At 38.7% G+C, this 21897-nt stretch overlaps 1 protein-coding gene across 1 annotated transcript in view; it reads left to right on the forward strand.

The window, feature by feature from the left end:
- IFT57 (intraflagellar transport 57) overlaps positions 1 to 8627 on the forward strand; it is a 55877-nt gene extending 47250 nt beyond the window's left edge. The window contains exons 9-11 of the mRNA XM_055316428.1: positions 511 to 573; positions 2460 to 2526; positions 3537 to 8627. Of these exons, the coding sequence (XP_055172403.1) occupies positions 511 to 573; positions 2460 to 2526; positions 3537 to 3715 (309 nt within the window). The 3' untranslated portion in view covers positions 3716 to 8627. The remainder of the gene's footprint in view (positions 1 to 510; positions 574 to 2459; positions 2527 to 3536) is intronic.
- Positions 8628 to 21897: the final 13270 nt, after the last annotated feature.

Raw genomic sequence — 21897 nt, forward strand, 5'->3', positions numbered from 1 at the left:
TACTTTCAAAATGCTGTAAAAAGTCTGATTAAAACCACTGTCAAACACTGATACTAAATAATTGTTAGATTAGTTCCCAAGAACATATTCTGTACTGTCATACCATTTGTTAATCCTTATTAATTGCTTATCCTGATGCTCTGTTATGATTGATTTTTTGAACTGGTTTTCTCTGCATAGCATGCAAATTACATCGACCAAGAGCTGCTCTCCTAAACTGTGTAGGAATAGCTGAGGACAGTTTTTATTGTGAACCATGCCCGTGTGAGTTACACAGTCAGTATATGAAGGTTAAGGTAGTTTATCATTTTATAGTGCCTTAGTTTAAATACATCGCGCCTATTAGGGACATAAAAAAGCTACAGTTAAATGTCACTTTCACAAATGTATTCACAAATGGGGGGGGCTGTCATAAAATGATATGCAGAAATCGCAAACACAAAGAGGTCACATTTAAGTAATCTGCTTCTGTTGTGAATTTGTCATTAAACAAAATGTTTTCTCCCTTAGGCACGGGAGCGATACCAGCAGGGTAATGGCGGAGTAACGGAAAGGACCAAGCTCCTGTCTGAGGTGCACACCACGCTCTCGCCCTCTCCTCGCCCTCAGCTGCACCCTGGCCCCGGCCATGCAGAGTCATTGTGGTTTAATACTGCTCCAACCAGGCGCTCTTTATTTCAGTAACTGCTTCCTGTGGCTCTGAGTCCTTTTCTTTAGGAGAAAATCCTTAGTTTTCTTATCAATGAATCAATTACCTATTTATATACTTCTTATTTCCATAAAGTGCCTGAAGTTGTTTTATTAAATTCAACATAGAACCTGTTGATAATATTAGCACATTTATAACCTTCCTTAATCTTTTTAAAAGCAGAGTAATCATGATTAATACATAGAAGAGTAAGTAAAGCACTGGCTTAAATGTCTTATAATTAATTTTAATGTTAGTCTGTAAGATATAAGATCTGTTTTTAGTGATTGGAGCTGATGTATGTGATCCTAAGTATTTCTGTCTACAAACTGGAAGTGGCTATCCTTCTGAGAACTTCTGAAATATTTGCATATATTGTTGCATTGATTTTCATCATCACACAAGGGGGTACAATCTAATATATATTCCAATTTTTTACTGAAGAGCCGGGAGAAAAAAAATTCTTACAAGGTCAATAGCCAATGTACAAGAGTGTCTTTGGTTATAATCCAGTGTAATTGTCACAGACATTTTCTATATAATAGAATTAAGCTTCTTTTATAGAGATTATTATAGAGATTATTTGAGGCATAAATAGTTATTTTAGAATACTAAAAGTATAAGTTTAGAAATATTTAGACTGTAATCCTGTGGTGCTTCTAGGCAAATAGAACATTATGTAGAAGTAAAGTGCTCACTTACGTTAGGTAAATTAACACTTGAAGGGAGTCCAGGGACCCATTTAGTTCTTTTGGAGGAGGTAGTTATCCCCAGTTGTAACATTGCAGGTGCCTAAAAAAAAATTAATTTGCTTTACTTGGATGAGCACTTTATTCCCAAGGAAGTTTTTACTCACCAGTATGATAAAAATAAAGCCTAGTAAGTTACAATAATTATGGCTTAGTTCTAGGTCATATAATTTTTAAAAAAAAAAAAAACTTTTAAAGCTAATATTCTAGGTTGGAATTTTACTAATAGAGGCTATAGTAGTGTAATTTTGAATATGACGTACAATACAGCTAAGAGCCAATATGACACCACAATATGCCTCTTGGAGTTCATGGTTTGGATAGAGCAGTTGGAATATTTTTATATACAGCCATATGGTATAAACGTTATTTTTAGCATCCTATACAGGAAAAGATGGCATCTTCTCTTATAAAACTATAATATTAAGAAAGATACCTAGTAAGCCTTAGAAATCCAAAATCTTCTCAGAATGTATATACTGTTTTAATTAATAACTCATTATTAAAGACTGGCAAGGTTGGGATGCCTGGATGGCTCAGTCCATTGAGTGTCTGACTCTTGATTTCAGCTCAGGTCATAATCTTAAGGTTGTGAGACAGAGCTCCAAGTCAGGCGTGGAGATTCTCTCGCTCTCCCTCTGTCCCTCTCTATCCCACCCCACATCCCTGCTCTCTTTTTCTCTCTAAAAAGAAAAAAAAAAAAAGGACTGGCATGGTAGATTCTAGGAGATAACTACAAGGTTTGCATGTCTGATGCCTAAAACAACAACTTAGATCAGTTTTTATTGTCATGTGACAAACTGAAAACATCATTTGGTGAAGTTTAATGTTAGGAGCACTCTCAGAAGATAAAAAGCTTTGTCTCTCTCCTCTTTTATTATTCAAATTATGTCCAGAACACTCCTAATATGTTTATGTCCCTTTATGGATGTATTAGATCTATATTTTTTAATATATCATTCAATAATTTTGAAAGCTTATTAAATCTAGAGCTCATGAAAAAAATTTTTTTTCAATTAAAGGTGACAGAAGAACTAGAAAAGGTAAAGCAAGAAATGGAAGAAAAAGGCAGCAGCATGACTGACGGTGGTGAGTACACACCCATCCTAAGGGGAAAACTAGCGAGAGTATTTCTCAAGAAATCTATTTAACAAAATGCTATTAATAAACAAGGAATCTGCTTTTTAAAATGAATTTGAGGAGAGGTAGGGAAGTGGTGCAAAAATGATGTCTGATAATCCATGTACTATTTTCCTTATCAATCAGCTGAGAAGAGTCCTACTTTTTTTTTTTTTTTACCCTTATTTAGGATTTTTTTATTTGGACTGCATTGATTCAGAGATAGAGTAGGAAATACTTAAATATATACTTTGTTATTCAAATTTTTAAAAAATGGTATTTTCTGTTTTCATCAAATGAGCTTCATTATTCCATTTTATGTGCAGAAGAGCACTAAGTGTGTGCCCCAATGGCACGAAGGCAGCGATGGGACGACCTTTGTTTTTTTTTTCCTCTCCCCGCAGTGGACCTGACTGGGCAGAGGGGTCAAATAGAGAAGAATTAATAACCCTCTAGTATTCATGGTCCGTTGTGAGCTACTTACTTTGACATGGCCCTGGGTGATTGCCTAAGGCCCTTCTGTGTTCTAGAAAGATTTTCCAGAGTTCTGATGATACTGAATGCTCCTTCAAAAGGGAACATATAGAGGTTTTGCAGTATGTTTAAATGAGCCCATTATCTATATCCTGCAGGTAATTTTTTCTTCCTTTTTTTCCCATCGTGTCCCCTTCCTTCAGACAAATATTCCAGCCCATAAAAGTTATTAAAGACATCCTTAAATATCCCTTTAGCTAGCAACTCTTCCCTGAGAAAAGGAAAGAAATTCAACCTCAGTACATCAAACTCTGCATCATTTCCCATCCTAAAAATCTCAGGTGTTTAAAATACCACAGCAAAATTGTGTGAATGTCAGTATGTTGTTGGCTGTGTTTTTAACCCTATTTTTGGCTTAAGACAAAGTGAGGAAAATGTCATACAATTCTGTAATACACTGATACTCCAAATGAACATTTTTATTGCATCTTATTTTCATTCTGCAGCTCCCTTGGTAAAGATTAAACAGAGCTTAACAAAGCTGAAGCAAGAAACCGTTCAGATGGACATCAGAATTGGTGTTGTAGAACACACATTACTCCAATCAAAACTCAAGGAGAAGTCCAACATGACTAGGGACATGCATGCAACAATCATTCCAGAATCTTCAGTAGGCTCTTATTAAAACATACTGGTTTTCATGCTTTTGATTAGTTGTTTTTTTATATCAAAGTGTATTTCATGTCACATAGATTTCAAAACACAATTATACCTCCTAAAGCATGTTCAGTGGGTATTTGTTTACATATATATGCATGCATTTGTATCATGGTGATTATGGATAGTTAAAGCCTTTAAATTGAATATAATATTTAATAAAGTAATTAAAAATTCTCACTTTCAAAGAAGCTTTCACCTATCATTACAGATGTTAAAACCCCCACCTGGTGGCATATTTTTCTTATTGTTCTTGTGTAAGTCAGTGTACATGACCCATGCTGTCTGTAGCGGCTGCTGTTGCTGTCACCACATGGACCTTTGCACCAGCCTGGCACCTTCAGTTTGGTCCACCTCTGCAAGGATCTCAAGTGCTTCTGTGCCCAGAGGCAGCTAATGAGGGATGAGGATCCTTTTAAGAATCCGAATTACCCTTGCCTCAGCTTTATTACCTAGAATTATATTTCTTTAGAAAAAATATGAAAAACTCTAGTGTCTTTACTAACATTTGAAGTTTATTAACTATTGTATTTCATGACTAAAATGATTTTATTTTTTCTCTAAGGCCACCAAATAAATAAATAAATAAATAAACAAACAAACAAACATTTCAGTCATGTTTGACTCTGTAGTGACAAAAAAGGCACATACATGTCTCAGTTCTATTTTTTTCTGTTGTATCGGCTGTACTGAAGAATCATTTTGCAGCACAACAGGAGACAGCAAGACAAGTGAAGATCAGCTTCCCAGTGCTGATAATCTTTACTTACACATCTTACTGAACAACCTTGTAGTCTGGGACTTTGTTTTTTTTTTTTTTTAAAGATTTTATTTATTTATTCATGATAGACACACACACACACAGAGGCAGAGACACAGGCAGAGGGAGAAGCAGGCTCCATGCTGGGAGCCCAACGGGACTCGATCCCGGGACTCCAGGATCACACTCTGGGCCAAAGGCAGGCGTTGAACCACTGAGCCACCCAAGGATCCCCTAGTCTGGGACTTTAAATTGGTGAAATAGGCAATATTAGAGTGACCAGACTTAAACACTGGGGGAGACTGGTAAGGAGAGCACAAACCAGAAGATAGCCCTCATTTATGCTTTAAAAAGAAGGAAAAAGGGGTGCCTAGGTGGCTCAGCCAGTTAAGCATCTGCCTTCAGCTCAGAACTCTGGGATTGAGCCCCAAGTCGAGTTCCCTGCTCAATGGAGAGTCTACTTCTACCACTGCCTCTGCCCCTCCTCCCAGTCATGCACTCGTGCTCTCTCTCAAGTAAAATCTTTAAAAAGAAGAAGAAAAAGAAATCTAGTAGTAGCTTTTCATGAGAATCCTATATATACATAGGACAACAAAAATAATAAAATCCCTTTCTCAAATTTTATCCTAATATTTTCTCCCCCCTATTTTTTGCTTTAGTCTTTCCTTTGCAGATCACACACACACACACACACACACACACACACACACACACACAAATTTTTTCCCTCCTTCATTCTCTTCTTGAGTTTAAGCTCAGATAAAAGAAAATCAGTATGCATAAACTATTCTGTGGCTCAAGAGGATGACAATAAATGCAATGGCAAATAAGTCATTTCATTTAGTTTGTGATAATAGGCAGTTTGAAAAAAAATCCAATATTTTTTTTCCTTTATTTTATGTTCATTGGGGCCTAGAGGAGGGAAACCCAAACTTGGGTTCCACAAGCGAACACTGATTCTCTTGGAACTTACTTGCATAGGTGTTGTCATGGCCGCACAGTTTTTTGATGAATTCCATCAATGCAGAGAATCCTTCTAAATAAATCAGCTCTCCATAAAATGTACTTTTGCTCAGAAGCAAAGTACACTCTTTACTTTGTGGAAACATGCACTAATCTAACAACTCTTCTAGGAAGTAGTATGGGCAACCTATTTTTATTTTCTTCTCCGAAGTAATCAGTTTACTCAGTTTGGGCTTGGTACCCCTCTTCTCTGTTCCCACAGAACACTGAATACCTCTACACAGAATATATTGCATTGTAATTATCTATTTTCTTCTACCTTCTCTCATAGACTAAGCTGCTTGAGAATAGGGAAAAAGTTTTTTTCATTTCCATATTTCTAGCCAAGTACCTAGCACACAGAGCATGAGTTTCTAAGAGGATGTTTGGATGACTGGCATTACCCAGTTCCAGAATGTCTCATAGTTCCTATTCTTCAGCATGGCGAATTTAATGACTTCAAGTCTGAGTTTTGACACAGTTTCGAGACAGTAATTGTAAATTATGTTTTTCCCCCTGTGGTATTGCTTTGGAATTGGAAGCATCAGTATGGGCACACGGTTCTTCAGATTAATAGAAATAAATTAATAATAAATTAATAAATAATTCAGATTAATAGAAATAAATATATAGAAATATATGCATACATACGTGCACGTATTTACTATTTCTGTCCTCTAAGAGGGCCTAGAGCAGTGACACCTCAGGGACAGTGAGAATGCCTCACACTCAGATCTTGGTTTTTAAATCTTCTACTTAAAAACAAAAAAACAGGTTTCTTAGGAGAATGATTCCTGGGCTGGGACAGGGAAAGCACAATATGAGCCAGAATATCTTGTTCCGCCAGAAAGCAAAGAAGTACTCAAAGAATGATGGGAAACTCGTCAAAGGACACAGACTGAGGGACGTCCCAACCAGCCAATCTGGGACAATTGAACATTAAAATAAATAATGATAGTAATGAATTATAACCTACAGAATAAAACAAGAAACCATGAGTCCATACAGGTAGAAATTGTTAAAATTAATGAAGGAATCCTCACTTTGAAAAATGGAGTCAGAAAGCCCTGAGGGGGAGCTCTCATGCACATACCACTTGTTGCAGCCTGCATAACCAGCAGAGAGAAGGAAGATAAAAATTATCTTGACAAGGAAAGACATTTTTCACATAGGAATTTCATTTTCTGCTTTTAAGAAAAAAAAAGGAAGATTCCCTTCTTGCCCCAGCAACAAAGCACTAACCATCACTCGCAGCCAATGAGAAACTGCCACAACCTTCAACTCTTGCTCTTCCCCTGTGAACTTCTGTAAAAATCAACCCTCCCCAATTTCCTCCTAAAACCTAGTAAAAGCTAACTTTCCTTTTGTCTCTTCAGACTTGCCTATGGTTCACAATAGCTTGCCTGTCCCATATTACAATTCCTCTGCTATTTCTAAATAAACTCATTTTGCTAGTAAAAATAACTTAGTATTTTATTTTTAATGTTGACAAAATAAGTGAATCAATGGACGAAGAGAGAGGTCTTCCTTACAATAGAATGACAGCTAATGTAAAAAGAATATAGCATTTAGAAATTGCCATCTGGCAATTAACCATAGTAGTAATTGTTTGGGGCAAGAGTCATCGAAAGATATATGAAAGGATTTCAATCCAAAATGGAACCGGAGGCTATGAAATGGGGACTCCCATCCATGTAGCTCTCAGAACAGAATTTGAGAACTGAGAGACTGATTTTTCATAAATGCCTGATTTATAGAAGACCAAGATTTATTCCTCTGAATAAACTCAATTTCCAGTAATTCAAGTTTGCCTCAGTTTACTTCTTCATTTAGGTTGACAAATGCTAAAACTACTAAGTGAAAGTTTAATGAAAATCTGAATATTTACATCGTCTCAAACTAAGTAAACTATTCCATGAAGAGAAAAAAATGATAACTTTACAGAAGAAAAACCTGGCAGACATTTTAAATGATCAAGAGTTAACGTCACTAGTAATGGAACAAATAGACATCATGTGTCTCCTGAGAAGGCAAACATCTATGGGGTTCCTTCTGAAAGTGCATAGCTTGAATCTATCATGAGGAAACATCAGACGAATCCAGTAGAGGGGCACTGTACAAAATGGCCTATATTCTGCAAAAATGGTAAGAGCATGAAAAACAAGAAACAGTGAGGAACTCCTCCAAAAGGAGACATTTACATGCAACAAGTGATTCCAGTTTGGATCCTGGAGCAAGAAAGACTTGTTGTTGTTGTTAGAAAAGGACATTATTGAGACAGGTAAAATTTGAATAAATTCTGTAGACTGAATAATAGTATTAATGTTAACTTTTAAACTATTTATACTATAGTTATATAGAGGAATATCCTTGTTTTTACCAAGACACATGAGTATTTGGAGGAGTATCCTATCAGTAACTTGCTCTCAAATGATTTGGGGGAGAAATATGTGAATGTGTATGTGTTTGTATAGTCACATATATGTAAAGAGAAGGATGATAATAAAATTTGGTGAATTGTTAATATTTTGGAAATCTGAAGGAAGGTCATATAGAAATCCATTGTATTTTTTTAAGGAGGTGCAGCTTTTTTTATTGCAGTATAATTAACATACAGTGTTACATTAGTTATAGGTATACAATATAATGATTCAGCGGTTCTATACATTACTCAGTGCTAATCAAAATAAGTGTACTCTTAATCCCGTTTATGTATTTCACCCAGCCCTTCTCTCTGCCTCTCCACTGGCAACTACCAGTTTGTTCTCTGTATTTGAGAGTATGTTCTTTAGTTTGTCTCCTGTTTTCTGTGCTTGGTTTTTTGTTGTTTCTCAAATTCCACATATGAGTGAAATCCTAGGTATTTGTCTTTCTTACCTGATTTATTTAATTTAGCATGATACCCTCTAGGTCCATCCATATTGTTGCAAACAACAAGATCTCATTCATTTTTATGGCTGAGTAATATTCCAAAGTTTATATATATATATATATATATATATATATATGTCACATCTTCTTTGTCCAGTCATCTATCTGTGGATACTTGGATTGCTTCCATATCTTGCCTATTATAAATACTGCTGCAGTAAAAATAAAAGTGCACAATCTTTTTAAATTAATGTCTTTGTATTCTTTGGGAAAATGCCCATTGCTGGAATTACTGGATCATGTGGTAATTCAATTTTTTTTTTATTTTTTGAGGAACCTCTGTACTGTTCTGCACAGTGGCTGTACCAATTTACATTCTCACCAACAGTGCACAAGTGTTCTTTTTTCTCCGTATCCTCACTAATACTTGTTATTTCATATGTTTTTTATTTTAGCCATTCTGACAGGTTGAAGGTGGTATCTCATTTGCATTTCTTTGGTGATTAGTGATGTTGAACATCTTTTCATGTGTCTGTTGGTCATCTGTATGTCTTCTCTGGAAAAATATCTAATCAGGTCCTCTGCCCATTTTAGGGCTTTTTTTTTTTGGTATTGAATTATTTAAGTTCTTTATATATTTTGGATATTAACCCTTTTCCATTATATTTTTTACTAATTATTCTGTAACACTGAAATTATCTCAAAATACAAAGTTTAAGAAATGATGGTTCTTGGAAATTATATGCTCTAAATAGAAGTCATCCTCCCTCTGAATCAAACAGGAAATCAACTTGTTCAAATAATATGACCTCCTCAATAAAATTATATGAACCACTGAACACATCTTCTATTCTTATAATCATCAATTCATTGACCAAATAGGAACAAAATTTCTAACAATTCTAAAGGAGGTTTTTTTTCTACTGCCCTCTAGCTTATCTAGGTCAGCAAAACCATGAGTTCAAGCTTCATTTTTTTTGAGGACTTCTCATCTCCATTGTGAATCTGCAAATAGTGAATATAGTTCCTTTTTTTTTTATTTTTTAGAAATATGTAATCACAGATTCCTTCCATCCAAGACCACACTCAGAGAATATAGATTTAGGTTTAGGAATGCACATGTGAAAATCAGTGTACAAATTTGAGATTACTTTCAACCTTTTATTAGAACCAGGGATCTGTGGAGGAATATGAGGAGACATGTGTCACTCTGGTTCATAACTCTCCCGCATGGATAATTAACATGCATGCAATGCTCTTTGAATGTCAGTAGACTTTGAGGATTTGGGAGACTTTGTAGAGAACCTAGGATGACATGGCCAAATGCATTTCTTCTTAAAACTCTTTCTTCTATGCCTGCCAAAAAGGCTTTTTGTTTTTCCTTTAAGGCAGTCTTTAATAATAATGTAATTATAGTAGTTAGAATGCACTGCCCTATTTTGTGGTCAAATAGCAACCACTGTCATAGCTTTACCTTTTCCAAAACTTAATGTGCCTAACAACACAGGCATAAATCCTAAAACTTTATATTTTAGAAGGAGAAATAGCATTTTAAAGAGTGAAAACAAAAAAAAGAGTGAAAACAAGTTTTCATTCACTAGTCTGTTTTTTTTTTTTTTTTGACAAGACTTTTTTAAAATATAGGAGGGGAAGACAAGAACCATGCTCATCTAAATGTGTCCTAAATAACAGTTCTCAAGTGTTAGATTTACATAATTGTGTGTATTTGATACAGACATGCAAAGTTCAAGCTTGTGATTCTCTGATTGATCATCAGTGCCTTATTTCATCCCTCCACAAAGCGTGGACCCCTCCACAAAGCATGGACCCCTCCACAAAGTGTGGACCCCTCCACGCTTTGTCCTTGTACTGCTAAGTACTACAAGGACACTTTCCAGCTCACCACCAGGCAGTACCCTAGAAACCATCACCTGTTCTTTCCCATCCCCCACTTGAGATGCTATGGCATAGGCTTAAAGCTCCTGTGCATAGCCCCTTCTCTGTGGGTCAGCAGTTCTCAACTAGTTACCATTTTCTTACTCTGAAAACATTCTCCAGGCTAGCAACATCTGAAGTTCCTACTTCTGCTTGGACATCAAAATCAAATAGGTGACTTCAACAACAACATGACAATTTCCCAGTCCTCTAACCCCTCAATTCTTACTTGATAGTTCTTAGGTGTGACTGAGAAGTCAGAAATACCAAAAAGCTGCTCAGATGACCCTGATGCAGCTAATCAAAGAATCACTTTGGGAAGTTACCACTCTAGAATCCCTGCCTCCCAGCAAACAGATAAAGCACCTTGATCAGAAGAGCTCTTTAAAAAGATGTCAACTAGTGTTTCTTAAAGTTTGGCCTGTGGTTGTGATTCCAAGTCTGCTAGTAAGTTTCTGCATGATGTTTAGGGCATCACTTATCCTCAGTGTCAATATTTCTTTTTTGGAAAGTTAAGAGTAGGACTAGAATATTCTGAATCCTTCTCATTCTAAAATTGCATGATTTAAAATCTTTAGCAGGCTCTCCTACACTATTTAAATAATTTGCAATGGTGTACCAGTTCCTAAGAGTTGATTGTCAGATATTTAGAAACTTTGAGAGCACTTGTTAAACTGTTGGTCGCTTTAAGCTGGCACATAATGGGAGTATTTATACCATGGAAATAGGAAAACACTAAAAATTAGGGCTTTAAGAAAACAAAAACAAAACAAAAAGTCAGTTAACCAGCACACCACTGATAAGAAGTATTATTATGTTCTGTAGAGCAGAACCAAATGCAGTAAATATATAACAGAATGTTTCACCATATTTTAAGGTAGATTATTATAGTACTAATTGAATTAGATCAGATTTGCAAATTGTTCTAAAAAATCATTAAGTCTCCATAAAGCCACTCAGTGTGTCAAATGTGCATCCCCTGTACCATTTTATTGATGTAACTTTACTGCCTTTCTAACTAAACCCAGTTCCTTTTACTGCCTCTCAAATCAATAGGCTAAAGCAGCCCAAGCATCTTCCTCACGATAGATTCAAAGATCATCATGCTTGTACAACTGAAAAAATGTAGAATGCACAACTAGTCCAATTACTTGCTATAAAAAAAACAACTAATTCAGTTCACTGCATCATTGATCCATTTAATTGTATAGCAGCTTCCTATTGATAACAGGAAATGTCCCTGACTCAACCATGCTGAAACTGAAACTGGCCAGTTTTCCACAACCATAAATTTCAATAATGAGTCTATATAATACACAGGGACTAAAAACCGTAGCCAGAGTTTATTACATTTTTCTTACTTTTTTTGACATATTTCCCTTGAATATGACCCGATTTCTCTTACGCTTCCTGGGCTTCGTTAGTCATTAAATGTTAGCCTATACTCATGTTCATGACTGGATATTTTATTTCAGATAGAGACTGTGACAGATTTTAAACTCCCTGTTCATTTGACTCTTGGAAACCATCCAGCAATCCACGAGCTTTATAGAAGTTGCTGCTGATTTAGAAGTGCCATCTTCATTCATATTTCTGACCTCTTCGTTTAGGCAGACGCCATTTAGTACACTTATGTAGTACAAATACAGCAAAAATGTAATGGATAACTACTATATTTTGAGCACAGTAGTAGGTGCTGAAGGAAATAAATAATCAGATATAATCTCTCCCTTCAAGAGCTCAGAGTCTAACGGCAAAGACATGTGCATTAATTAAAACATTATAATGGTAAGTTTCATAATAGAGAAATAAACTGAAGAGTAATGAGTTGGGTGAAGAAGTTATTCTGACTCAGAGGAAATAGACAAGAATTCCTAGAGTCGGTCCTTGATGGATGAGTAAGATTCTGGTAGCAAAGAAAAACAGGAAAGGCCATTCCAGGCAGAGGGAAAGACACGAAGTCATTGGAGTGGAGAGAGGCATTAAGGGATCAGATGGTGGAGAGGAAGAAATTGAGGTAAACTGGGAGGATAAAACGGAAGATCAAATGGAAGATTGTGAATGCCAAGATAAGGAGTCAAGAAGGAGAGGTGGTAAATCAGACATAATACAATAAAATATAATAGCAGACTCAGATACAGTAGAACACAGCTGAGGAGACATGAATCCACTGGGAGGAAAGGATGTTCCAGCCAGGTCTTTCAGAATTTTGCAAAATGGAAAGAGGAGAAGCAGCATTCCAGAAAGAGGGACTAACATGAGCAAAAGGCACAGATAATAATGATCGTTATAATCACTATGTTATGCCAAGCACTGTGCTAAGCATCAATATAATACCATGTTTTATTTTGCACCTCAGTAGGGGAGGTATTATTTCCCTTTTGCAGATATGAAACTGAGGTCCAGAGAAGCAAAGTAAAAGGCCCAAGACCACATAATAGTGGCCTCAGGATTTGAACCCATTATACCATAAGCCTTCAATCTGAGAAATATAAAGATATATGGTATGACATGGAAGGGCAAGAGTAAATCAGGTTGGTTATAGCATAATTTTTAAATCATGATTACAATTTATTGAGCAGTTACTGTGTCACAAGCTCAATAAATGGCATATGTATTATATTATCACAATACCTTGAAGAGAATATTGACCCAAATCACCTAACTAGTGGCAAACTTAGAAATTCTCGCCACACAAAATGTGCAGAGGGAGTTGAGGAGAGGAGGGAGAGAGGATGCCAGTCATGACTTTCTAGAGAGGTATCAGTGGAGAAGAGCAAGGAGGTTTGGCAGCTGTGGTTGGCAACTACACTATTCTATGTCTGGAGTGGGTAGGAGCTTGCAGAAGCTGAGACTGGGGACAGGACCAAGGATTAGAAATGCTTACCTGTAAGAACTGGCCAGAGGAAGGAAACTAAGGATTAGTCAGATAAATTAAAGGTAAGAGAAGAGAATGTAGTTTCTAATGTTTGCCTTTTTGTCTTTCTCCTTCATTTCCTGTGTATGATTTTTATTTTATATACTTATTTGTAATTGGAACAAACCTTCAAGAAGAAAACTCACTTCATCATAAAAGGATGGGTAATATGGCCTCCCTCCGGGGAGGTTCTGAGTATTAAATAGGATAATGTTTGCAATTGCATCTATTAGGTGCTCAGCGTGTGCTCATACTCACCATGTCTGGCCCACCTCCTTCCTTCCCTGGGCCTATATTCTTTAGCTTATGAATCCTTTGATCTTATCATCAAAATAGAAGCAGGTGTGATTACATTAGATGTGGTTGATTTCTACATATAGGCTTAATGGTGAGAGAAAAGAAAAGAATTAAGCCTTTGGTTTCCAAATTGGCTTTTGCAGAGTATGGGAGAAGTGTTGTTTGGCCATATCCTTTTATGGGTGAGAGAACTGAAATAGGCAGCTGAACAGAAGTGCTCTCTCCAAATTCATAGTTGTAGCCTGTGCCCTGGCAGACACTTTCTTGCCTGTTAGTGCTTGGGAGATTCCAGGGAGTCCAAAGAGGCAAGACCACGAATTATTTGGTATTATTCATCCCTATCCTTCCAATTCTGGAGAAATCAGTTCCTCAGAATCACCTTATAGGAAGGTGACTCAGTCCTACAGGAAGAATCTTCACTTATAGGAAGTCTGTTGCTTAGCTATTGGATCTCAGCACTGCCATTTTACATGTGCAAAGACGGAAATCATCAGCCTGTTACCTTTTCCCCTTATGTGAAGTAGCTAGGTTTATGATTATAGGGGTCACCATTAGTTCCACTTCATGGGTCCACCTTTCTTGTAATATGGCTCCTGTAATTGATCTGAGAAACTCACATGGCTTTCAGAGAACAGTTCCGTGATCCCCCTGTTAACTCCCTTATGGCCTGGAGGACCCATGAACTTTGATGAACCAAATGGGGAATCCAAAACAGTGCTAAAGTGGCCTTCCTTTGCCACCAGTCCCTAGGAAGGTGATAGATGTTTACACTGTGGCCCAGAAGCCTCTTGAGCCTTGGTGGCCAGGCTCCTTGGTGGCCAGGCTGAGCTCCAGAAGGAGAGAACATCATAATGTTGCCCCAGGGCTAGTTTCTAATCACATCTGCTCCTCTTGGCTGGCACCATTCTCTCCTCTCCAACACCAGGAGGTCCAAGGATCCCCATGGAGACCACTCCAGTTCCTCTCACATAATTATCCGTGGATGTATGTCTGAGCTTGTCTGTACACACACCAATATTCAAAAATGAGAATTTCGCATAATGATCGACTGCAGACATTAACTGAAGATTAGAAGATGTCCCAACTCGAAGCCTGAATTGGTACCTATGACGATCAAGTGGAGTAATGTTCTCTATAGTACCTCAGTCCTCACCAGTCCCAACTGTGTTCCTGAAATGAGGTAGTTCTGAATGTGAGATATAACACTACTGGATTATCAGAATTCTTACTTTGCCTGCCCCTCTCATCTGCATTGCCCATACCCGCCCCTGCACCCCCACCCCTTGCCTCCACCCCCCACCCAGCCCAGAAGTGGAAGCAATACATTTTTGGTGCCTCTAGGCTCTAATCACCACCACATCCACCAGTGTCACCAGCCCCTGGTTAGCCATCCACTTTCAGGAAAGAAAAACAACATCAACAGCTATTTTTCCTCTCACTGAGCCCTTAGAGCTCTTGGAATAGAATCTGTACCAGGCTCCTAAGGCCATCCCAAGGCCACAGGACTGTTGCCAGGACTGGAATGCATGCTGGCAGGGCTCTGAGTTTGGCATTGCGCCTTTCGACATTTCCTAGTTTTTTCAGGAGACAGAAAACCAACTCCCTTCATTGGCCAGTTCAGTGTGAACTAACTGAAAGGAAGATTGTTTTTGTTGTTGTCACTCAAGCATTGATATCTCTATATTTTATAATCTGTATATGCATATTTTACAAATATCCTATGTACAGATTTTATACATATATAGACATATATGATTTTGACATATCACACTAGAAAATGTAGATGTGTTCCTGTTTTATAGCTCAGTTGTGGGTGGGAAGCCCTGGCTTAGAGTGTGTCATCTTTGTTTCCTGACATCTCAGTTTTCTTTCCAACTTGAGGAAGTACCCAGTATGGAGATTAATATTCATCTTTAATGGGCCTTATTCTACTGAACACACTCGTACTTCTATTCTCACTGAATATTCCCATTCATACACAGAGAGGCACAGGGCAGAGATCATCACTCTGGTCTAATGAAAAGGCAGCAGAGGCTCAGGTGAGGTGGGCTGCTCACAGCATCCAGGTGGATGGGGTGGGGTTGAGCAAAGCAGCCCTCCTGGCCCACAGCCCAGGGTTCTTCCTGAGACTGACGCCTCCCTCCATCAGAATCCAGTGGATATTTAACACATATCTGCTGATTGAATAAACTACCCACAGTCCCTGGCAGTTAGGATATGAGAAGATAAGGGAAAATATTAAAAATACATATGCACTGTACTGACAGTTCCTAGGTATTGTACTGGAGTCAGAGGCACAGCCGTTGTCAAGGTACTCTATAATGAAAAATGGTCATGGTTGGACTGTGCTCCTTTATCTCCCTAATTCTATAACCCAATTTTTATCAAGGACCTCAGGCCTGAAGAGCTCAAACTGCACTCTGAAGCTTATCTCATTAATATTCTCCACCACATCCTCAAAGGGTGCGGGGCATGTATCATTATCTTCATGTCTCAGATGGAAATATGGCAGTGAAAAGAAGCATAGCCACGTGTGCCTGGGTTAAGGATTCAGAGACTGTTTTCTTACAGCACTCTCATCCATGTCTGATTCCCCTGTAAGAAGCAACACTGAGATAAAGCATGTGGGCAGCTGTCATTTCAGCCCGATGTCCCCAGTGTCACAGTCTGACCAAAATAATAAAATCAAAGCCCCAAGGCTATGAGGAAAACGAAAGGCGATGATGAAGCAAGATTGGCAAGAAGCCATTATGTATTGGCCTGGGTTCTCAAATATCCCTAGAAAAATACTGAAGCCACACAGATGTGTATTATCAGACAATTGCAATTAAAGCCTATACCTGCAGTGGAGACAGCCAGCTTAGAGACCCAAGCAGTGGCCACACAAGATTTGTGTGGGATTTGGGGGATTTTAGATTTGATCCCCCTATGATCTTTCGATCTTGAGCATCCATGTGTCAATTTCACTGCTCCCGACACTGCTCACTGTTTCTCTTTCTGCAAATCTGTGTTGTTTTTTTTTTTTTTCAAAAAAGCAGGCTAACGACACCTGGTATTAGCAACTCCAACGACACTGAAAAGAACACAAGAAATGTCATGCCAGGTAGATCAGTGCTCTATCTGATTGAGAATTTTATCACCAATATCTGAGACATTTGGGGGAGGACATGACTTCTTAAAAACTGGTGTTACACTTCTGGGTAGCTTATCCTACAAATGTTAAAATCACACAAGATTATTTGTTGCCATGAAGTTTTAATAACAAAAACTTGGAAACAAACTAAGTGGCCATTAATAAGAGACTGGTCGAATAAATTATGGTATAGCCATACAATGGAAGAGAGAACTTAGCTCTAAAAAACAGGATGAAAGAGGTCCTTATGTACTGATATGGAAAAATCTTGAGGACATAGTATCAAATAAATAAAGCAAGATGCATACAAGTGAGTGAGTATACGGTGCCACTACCACCATTTGTTTAGAAATTGTGAAAGTGAATATATTTGATCATTTAGGGAACACCTCCGGTATTCCAGGTACTTTTCTAGGCGTGACATATATCTGTATGTCAGTGAAAAAAACAGACCAAAGTCCTTGCCTTCAACGAACTTATTTGCTTTTATGTGCACTTTACAAAATATGTTTAAAGACACATAAGAAACCCATGTCTGTTGGGAGAGGCAGGGACTGGGCAGATATAGGACAGGTGCAAGAGAGCAAGTTTTCACCATATGGTCTTTTCTATTTTCTAAATATTAAATCAAAATAAAGTAAAAATTAAAAAATAAGCAGGAAAATCTTACGCACCTTTCCCTATTGATCAGAGGTGAATTTGCACTCACTAAACTATCCTAAACCTGTCTCAAACCTCTTTACCAATATAGGCTAAGTAATACCCCTTCTTGTAAGCCTCTTCCATACATTTATTTGTGAAATTTAAATAAAATATCATTCCCTTTGTTTATCCTATAGGCATTTCTTTCTTGGTTTCAAAACATCCCTTTTATCTAATATTCTGAGATTAAATGAACATATTTATGTTTATTGTCCTCAAACCATTCATTAATCTATAAGACTTAATGAAGTCTCCCCCATTATTTTGCCTTCTCTCATTGAAAACTTCTCATTCTTGCTAATAACCTCCTTCTTTCAACTCTATTACATGCGTCAGCTTCTCTTCTTATAATTGAGGTGACTGGGACTCATTTCTTCCGCCACAAGAGTCACCAGCCTCACTATTCCCACGACTACCCTTCACCTTTATTTTTATCCATCAACTCCTTTGCTTTAGAAAACATCTAAAAAAAAATGATGATTCTGGACAAAAAATCTTTTTTTTTTTAAATCCCAGCTAACAGTAAATTCATCTCTGCCTGTCTGCAGCCTTCCTCTAACTCCTAGTCTTCAGTCTGCCTCTCATTCCCTTTAGAACCGTTGAAGATGCTGTGTCGGCGTGCTCTGTGTTGAGTTTCACATTCCAGCCCAGCTCCTAGTCATACCAATGCACTTTCTGCCCCTCGTCTCACTCACGCCTTTCACTACCAAACTAGGAGATGGTCCCCATTCTGATCATCCTCAGCCCCTTCACAGTGTTTGAAACCATTTACACCTGTTACAGATCACAGGCTCTTAACACTAAAAGGGTCCTCAGGGTCCTCAGCAGCTAGTTGACCTCCAGCATCCCTAGCCCCTTACAAAGATGCTTCTGGAGGGCCCTGTGTACCCCACTTACCCCAGCTTGGAGATATTCATGCATCTACTAGAATAGAAGCATCAGGCTCTAACCCATGGATCCTGTAATCCCTTTCTAGAGTGACCAACTGTTTAGGTTTGCCTAGGATTGAGAGGGTCCCTAAGATGTGGGCCTTTCCACTTTAAATGCAGACAGTCCCTAGCAAACTGAGACAAACTGGTCCCCCTACTTGTACCACTCCACACACACTGCTTCTGGGTGCATCTTCACTCCCAAAGGCCAGCACTGGGTATGCCTGTTGGAGGGCTGCCCTCAGGCTGCTAACATCTCCACCCACTCCCCGCAGGCTGCTAACACCCCCTAACCTACTCCCCTCAAGAGCCAGAAGTGACTGACAGTTTACATACCCCTGAGGGATCTCTTAGTCAGTGACCAAAGGGTAAGAGAGTTTTGGCACACCAGTATCTATGGCCTTGGTGGAGACAATACTAAATTACGAATTACATGGTCTCCAGAGCTCCTTGCAGGATTAGGTCATACTTCTCCTCCATGGGCCTTTGCTTGGTATCACATCCTTTCTTAGTTATCTTCCCTTTACTGCCCCACTTGCCCATGCCACTGTCATTTGTTTCCTGGGAACACTTCCTTGTCTCACAGTTTGTTTCTAGGGAGCCCAAATATTTTGTCATCTATCACTGTGTGGTAAACCACCCCAAAATGTTATGGTTAAAACAACCATTTGATTATCTCACAATTTGGTGGGTTAACTGGGCTCAGCTGGGTAGTTCTTCTATTCCCCATGACAGCAGCTGGGGCTGCAGTCATCGGAGTGCTCTAGTAGGCTGGAATGTCTGAGATGTCCCATGCCATCGATACACACGTGTCTGAGGCCCCTTGACAGTACTACTCAGTACTGAGCACACTTGGGATCTCTCATGTGCTTGTGGTCAGATGCCAGCTGAGGCTAGAGTTATTGGAAGGATCAATTAGAAGGCTGCTTGGTGAGATTCATTCCCTTCCCATGAAGTTTCAAGGCCTCTCCTAGAGCTGCCACACCAAAGTAACCACAAGCTGTTGGCTTACAACAGTAGGCATTTATTCTCTACAGTCTTGGAGGCTAGAAACTCAAAATCAAGGTATTGTGGGGCCATGGTCATACTGAAGCCTCTAGGGAAGAATTCTTCCTCACCTCTATCTGGCTTCTGGTGGTTGCTGCCAATTGGTCACATTCCTTGGATTGCAAGCTGCATCACCACAGTCTCTGCCTCTGTCCTCACACAGTGTTCTTCCTGTATGCGTCTCTGTTTCCCCTGGCCCTCTTATGAGGATACCAGCTATTGCACTTATGTTCCTTTGGACCCAATATGACCTCATTTTAACTTGATGACATCTGCAAAGACCTTATTTCCAAATAAGTCTCTTTCATGGGTTGCAAACGTGTACATGATCTCTCCATATTGGCTCCATCTGAGTAGCTGGATTTCTTAGAGGCACCTTTGTTCCCCAGACACACAAAAGTAGAAGTTACTGGGCTTTACCAAGTACTCACATAGTGCCTTGCATGGCTTTAAATGCTGAGGTTACAATGGAGAAAAAGAAAGGCAAAGTCCACTGTAGTAGAGGGAATATCATTGGCCATTTCCCTTGCCCAGAACTCTGAGCTAACATGTTGTGGTAGTGTGGGAAGAATAATGAACTACATCTGGCACTTGGACTCTATCTGTGCTATGGGTTCCAAACAGATAAAAGATAATATAGCCTGTCACCTGGCTCATCCACATAATATCCCTGGGCCCCCATTTCCTTGTCTACATAATGGAGGGTCTGAACCAGACAATTTGAGGACATCCCAACTGAGGTCTCTACCATTTACACAACTGCTTTATTTTGTTCAAACAACTTTCTAATTTTCATCTCCTTCATAAAGTCATAAAAGTAGCCAATGCTTTGGGAGATGAGTAAGGAGGGGGCGAGGGCAAGAAAGAAAATGAGGTTCCTGGGAGTTGAAAATTGCCTCTCCCATTCCTCAAGATATTCCATATTCTTATAATCTTTGTTTTAAATTGTGACACTTCCCTAAATTATTAATACACAGCTGCTCAGATTGTGGTTTCCATCTCAACTGACCCATTTGGCAGGAGTAACAGGCTGCAAATTGTGATCTGAGCCAACATCATATGATTTTTTATCATTGCTATCTTGAGCATACACCTGTTACAGAGACTGCCAGGTGTTAGGCAACAGATGTTCCCGGATTTCACAAAGAAAAACAGGTAACTGTACCTCTATTTTTCTTAGCATAAAAACACAATGATATCCATTAATATACTTCAATGGAAGAGACCAGAGGGTCAGCCTACATGATGGCATGTATGTATTCTGTTTCCAAGCAAATCAGTACAGCTGAGATATGTAGTTTGTTGGTTTTTTTTTTAAGTAAGTGTTAACATTGCTCTTAATAAATTATGTCTTTATGCCAGTACTTTTTTCAAAGTGCTATACAGGGATGACATGCATCAAAATTATTTGGGCTGCATATTAAATTACATATTTCTGGGCCAGTTTCAGAGATTCAGAGTAAGTAGGCCTGGCATTTAACGACTTCCTCAGGGCTGACTGGGTGGCTCAGTTGGGGAAGCATCTGCCTTCAGCTCAGGTCATGATGGGCTCCCTTGCTCAGTGGGGAGTCCACTTTTCTCTCTACCCCAGGCCCCTGGCTTGTGCTCTCTCCCTCAAATAAAGAAATAAAAATCTTTTTAAAAATAACCACTTCCTCCAAAACACACTGATAATAATACTAGCACCTTATCCTTCCACACAGCTCCACCACAACCTGTTCTTTCTTCTGGCTTTTTGGATTCCAGATCAGAACTACGTAAATTCCCCTCTTGCCAGGGACTAGGAATTAGCCCAGACATCAGTATCACCACCATTTTCTATTCCCTAGCCCTGCTGAAAATCCAAGGGTGGGGAAAAAAAAGGGGGGGGGCCTGAAGGCCAGTGGTAAACTCTGACTTGAAGGCAATTAGTTGGAAAGACCAGAAGGTCACAAATGCAGGGAAGTATGAATAGTGTGGTGAGAAGGGGAACAGTCAGGCAAATATCCCAGAGCAGCATTGTCTGGCTTCCACGCACTGTAGTGGGGCCAAGTTTCAACATTCAGGTATGGGTTTCAAGACGAGATCATACCCTTTTGTTACATGCTACTGAGAAAATTAAAAGGATTCTACATTGAGATATTCAGATTGTGTTAAGAAGCTTATAATAAAAGAGGGAAGTTTTGAGTCAACAAAACATTGCGTTAGGGACACCTGGGTGGCTCAGCCATTGAGCGTCTGCCTTTGGCTCAGGGCATGATCCCAGTTCAGGGATCAAGTCCCACATCAGGATCCCTGTGAGAAGCCTGCTTCTCCCCCTGCCTATGTCTCTGCCTCTCTCTGTGTGTCTCTCATGAATAAATAAAATGTTTAAAAAACCAAAAAACAAAAAAAAAAAAGAAAGAAAAACCCACATTGCCTTAAAATTTAATATATGGTCTATGACTCAACAAAGATTTAGTTCTTACTATTTAATCTGTTACATTTAAAATTCCTGTGTTTTCAGAATCATTCACCTTATTCATTCAATGCATATTTATCAATTCCTGCAAGGGATACAATGTTCAGCAAAAACTGA

The sequence above is a fragment of the Nyctereutes procyonoides genome, unplaced genomic scaffold (assembly GCF_905146905.1).
Source record: "Nyctereutes procyonoides isolate TBG_1078 unplaced genomic scaffold, NYPRO_anot_genome, whole genome shotgun sequence".
NCBI lineage: Eukaryota > Metazoa > Chordata > Mammalia > Carnivora > Canidae > Nyctereutes > Nyctereutes procyonoides.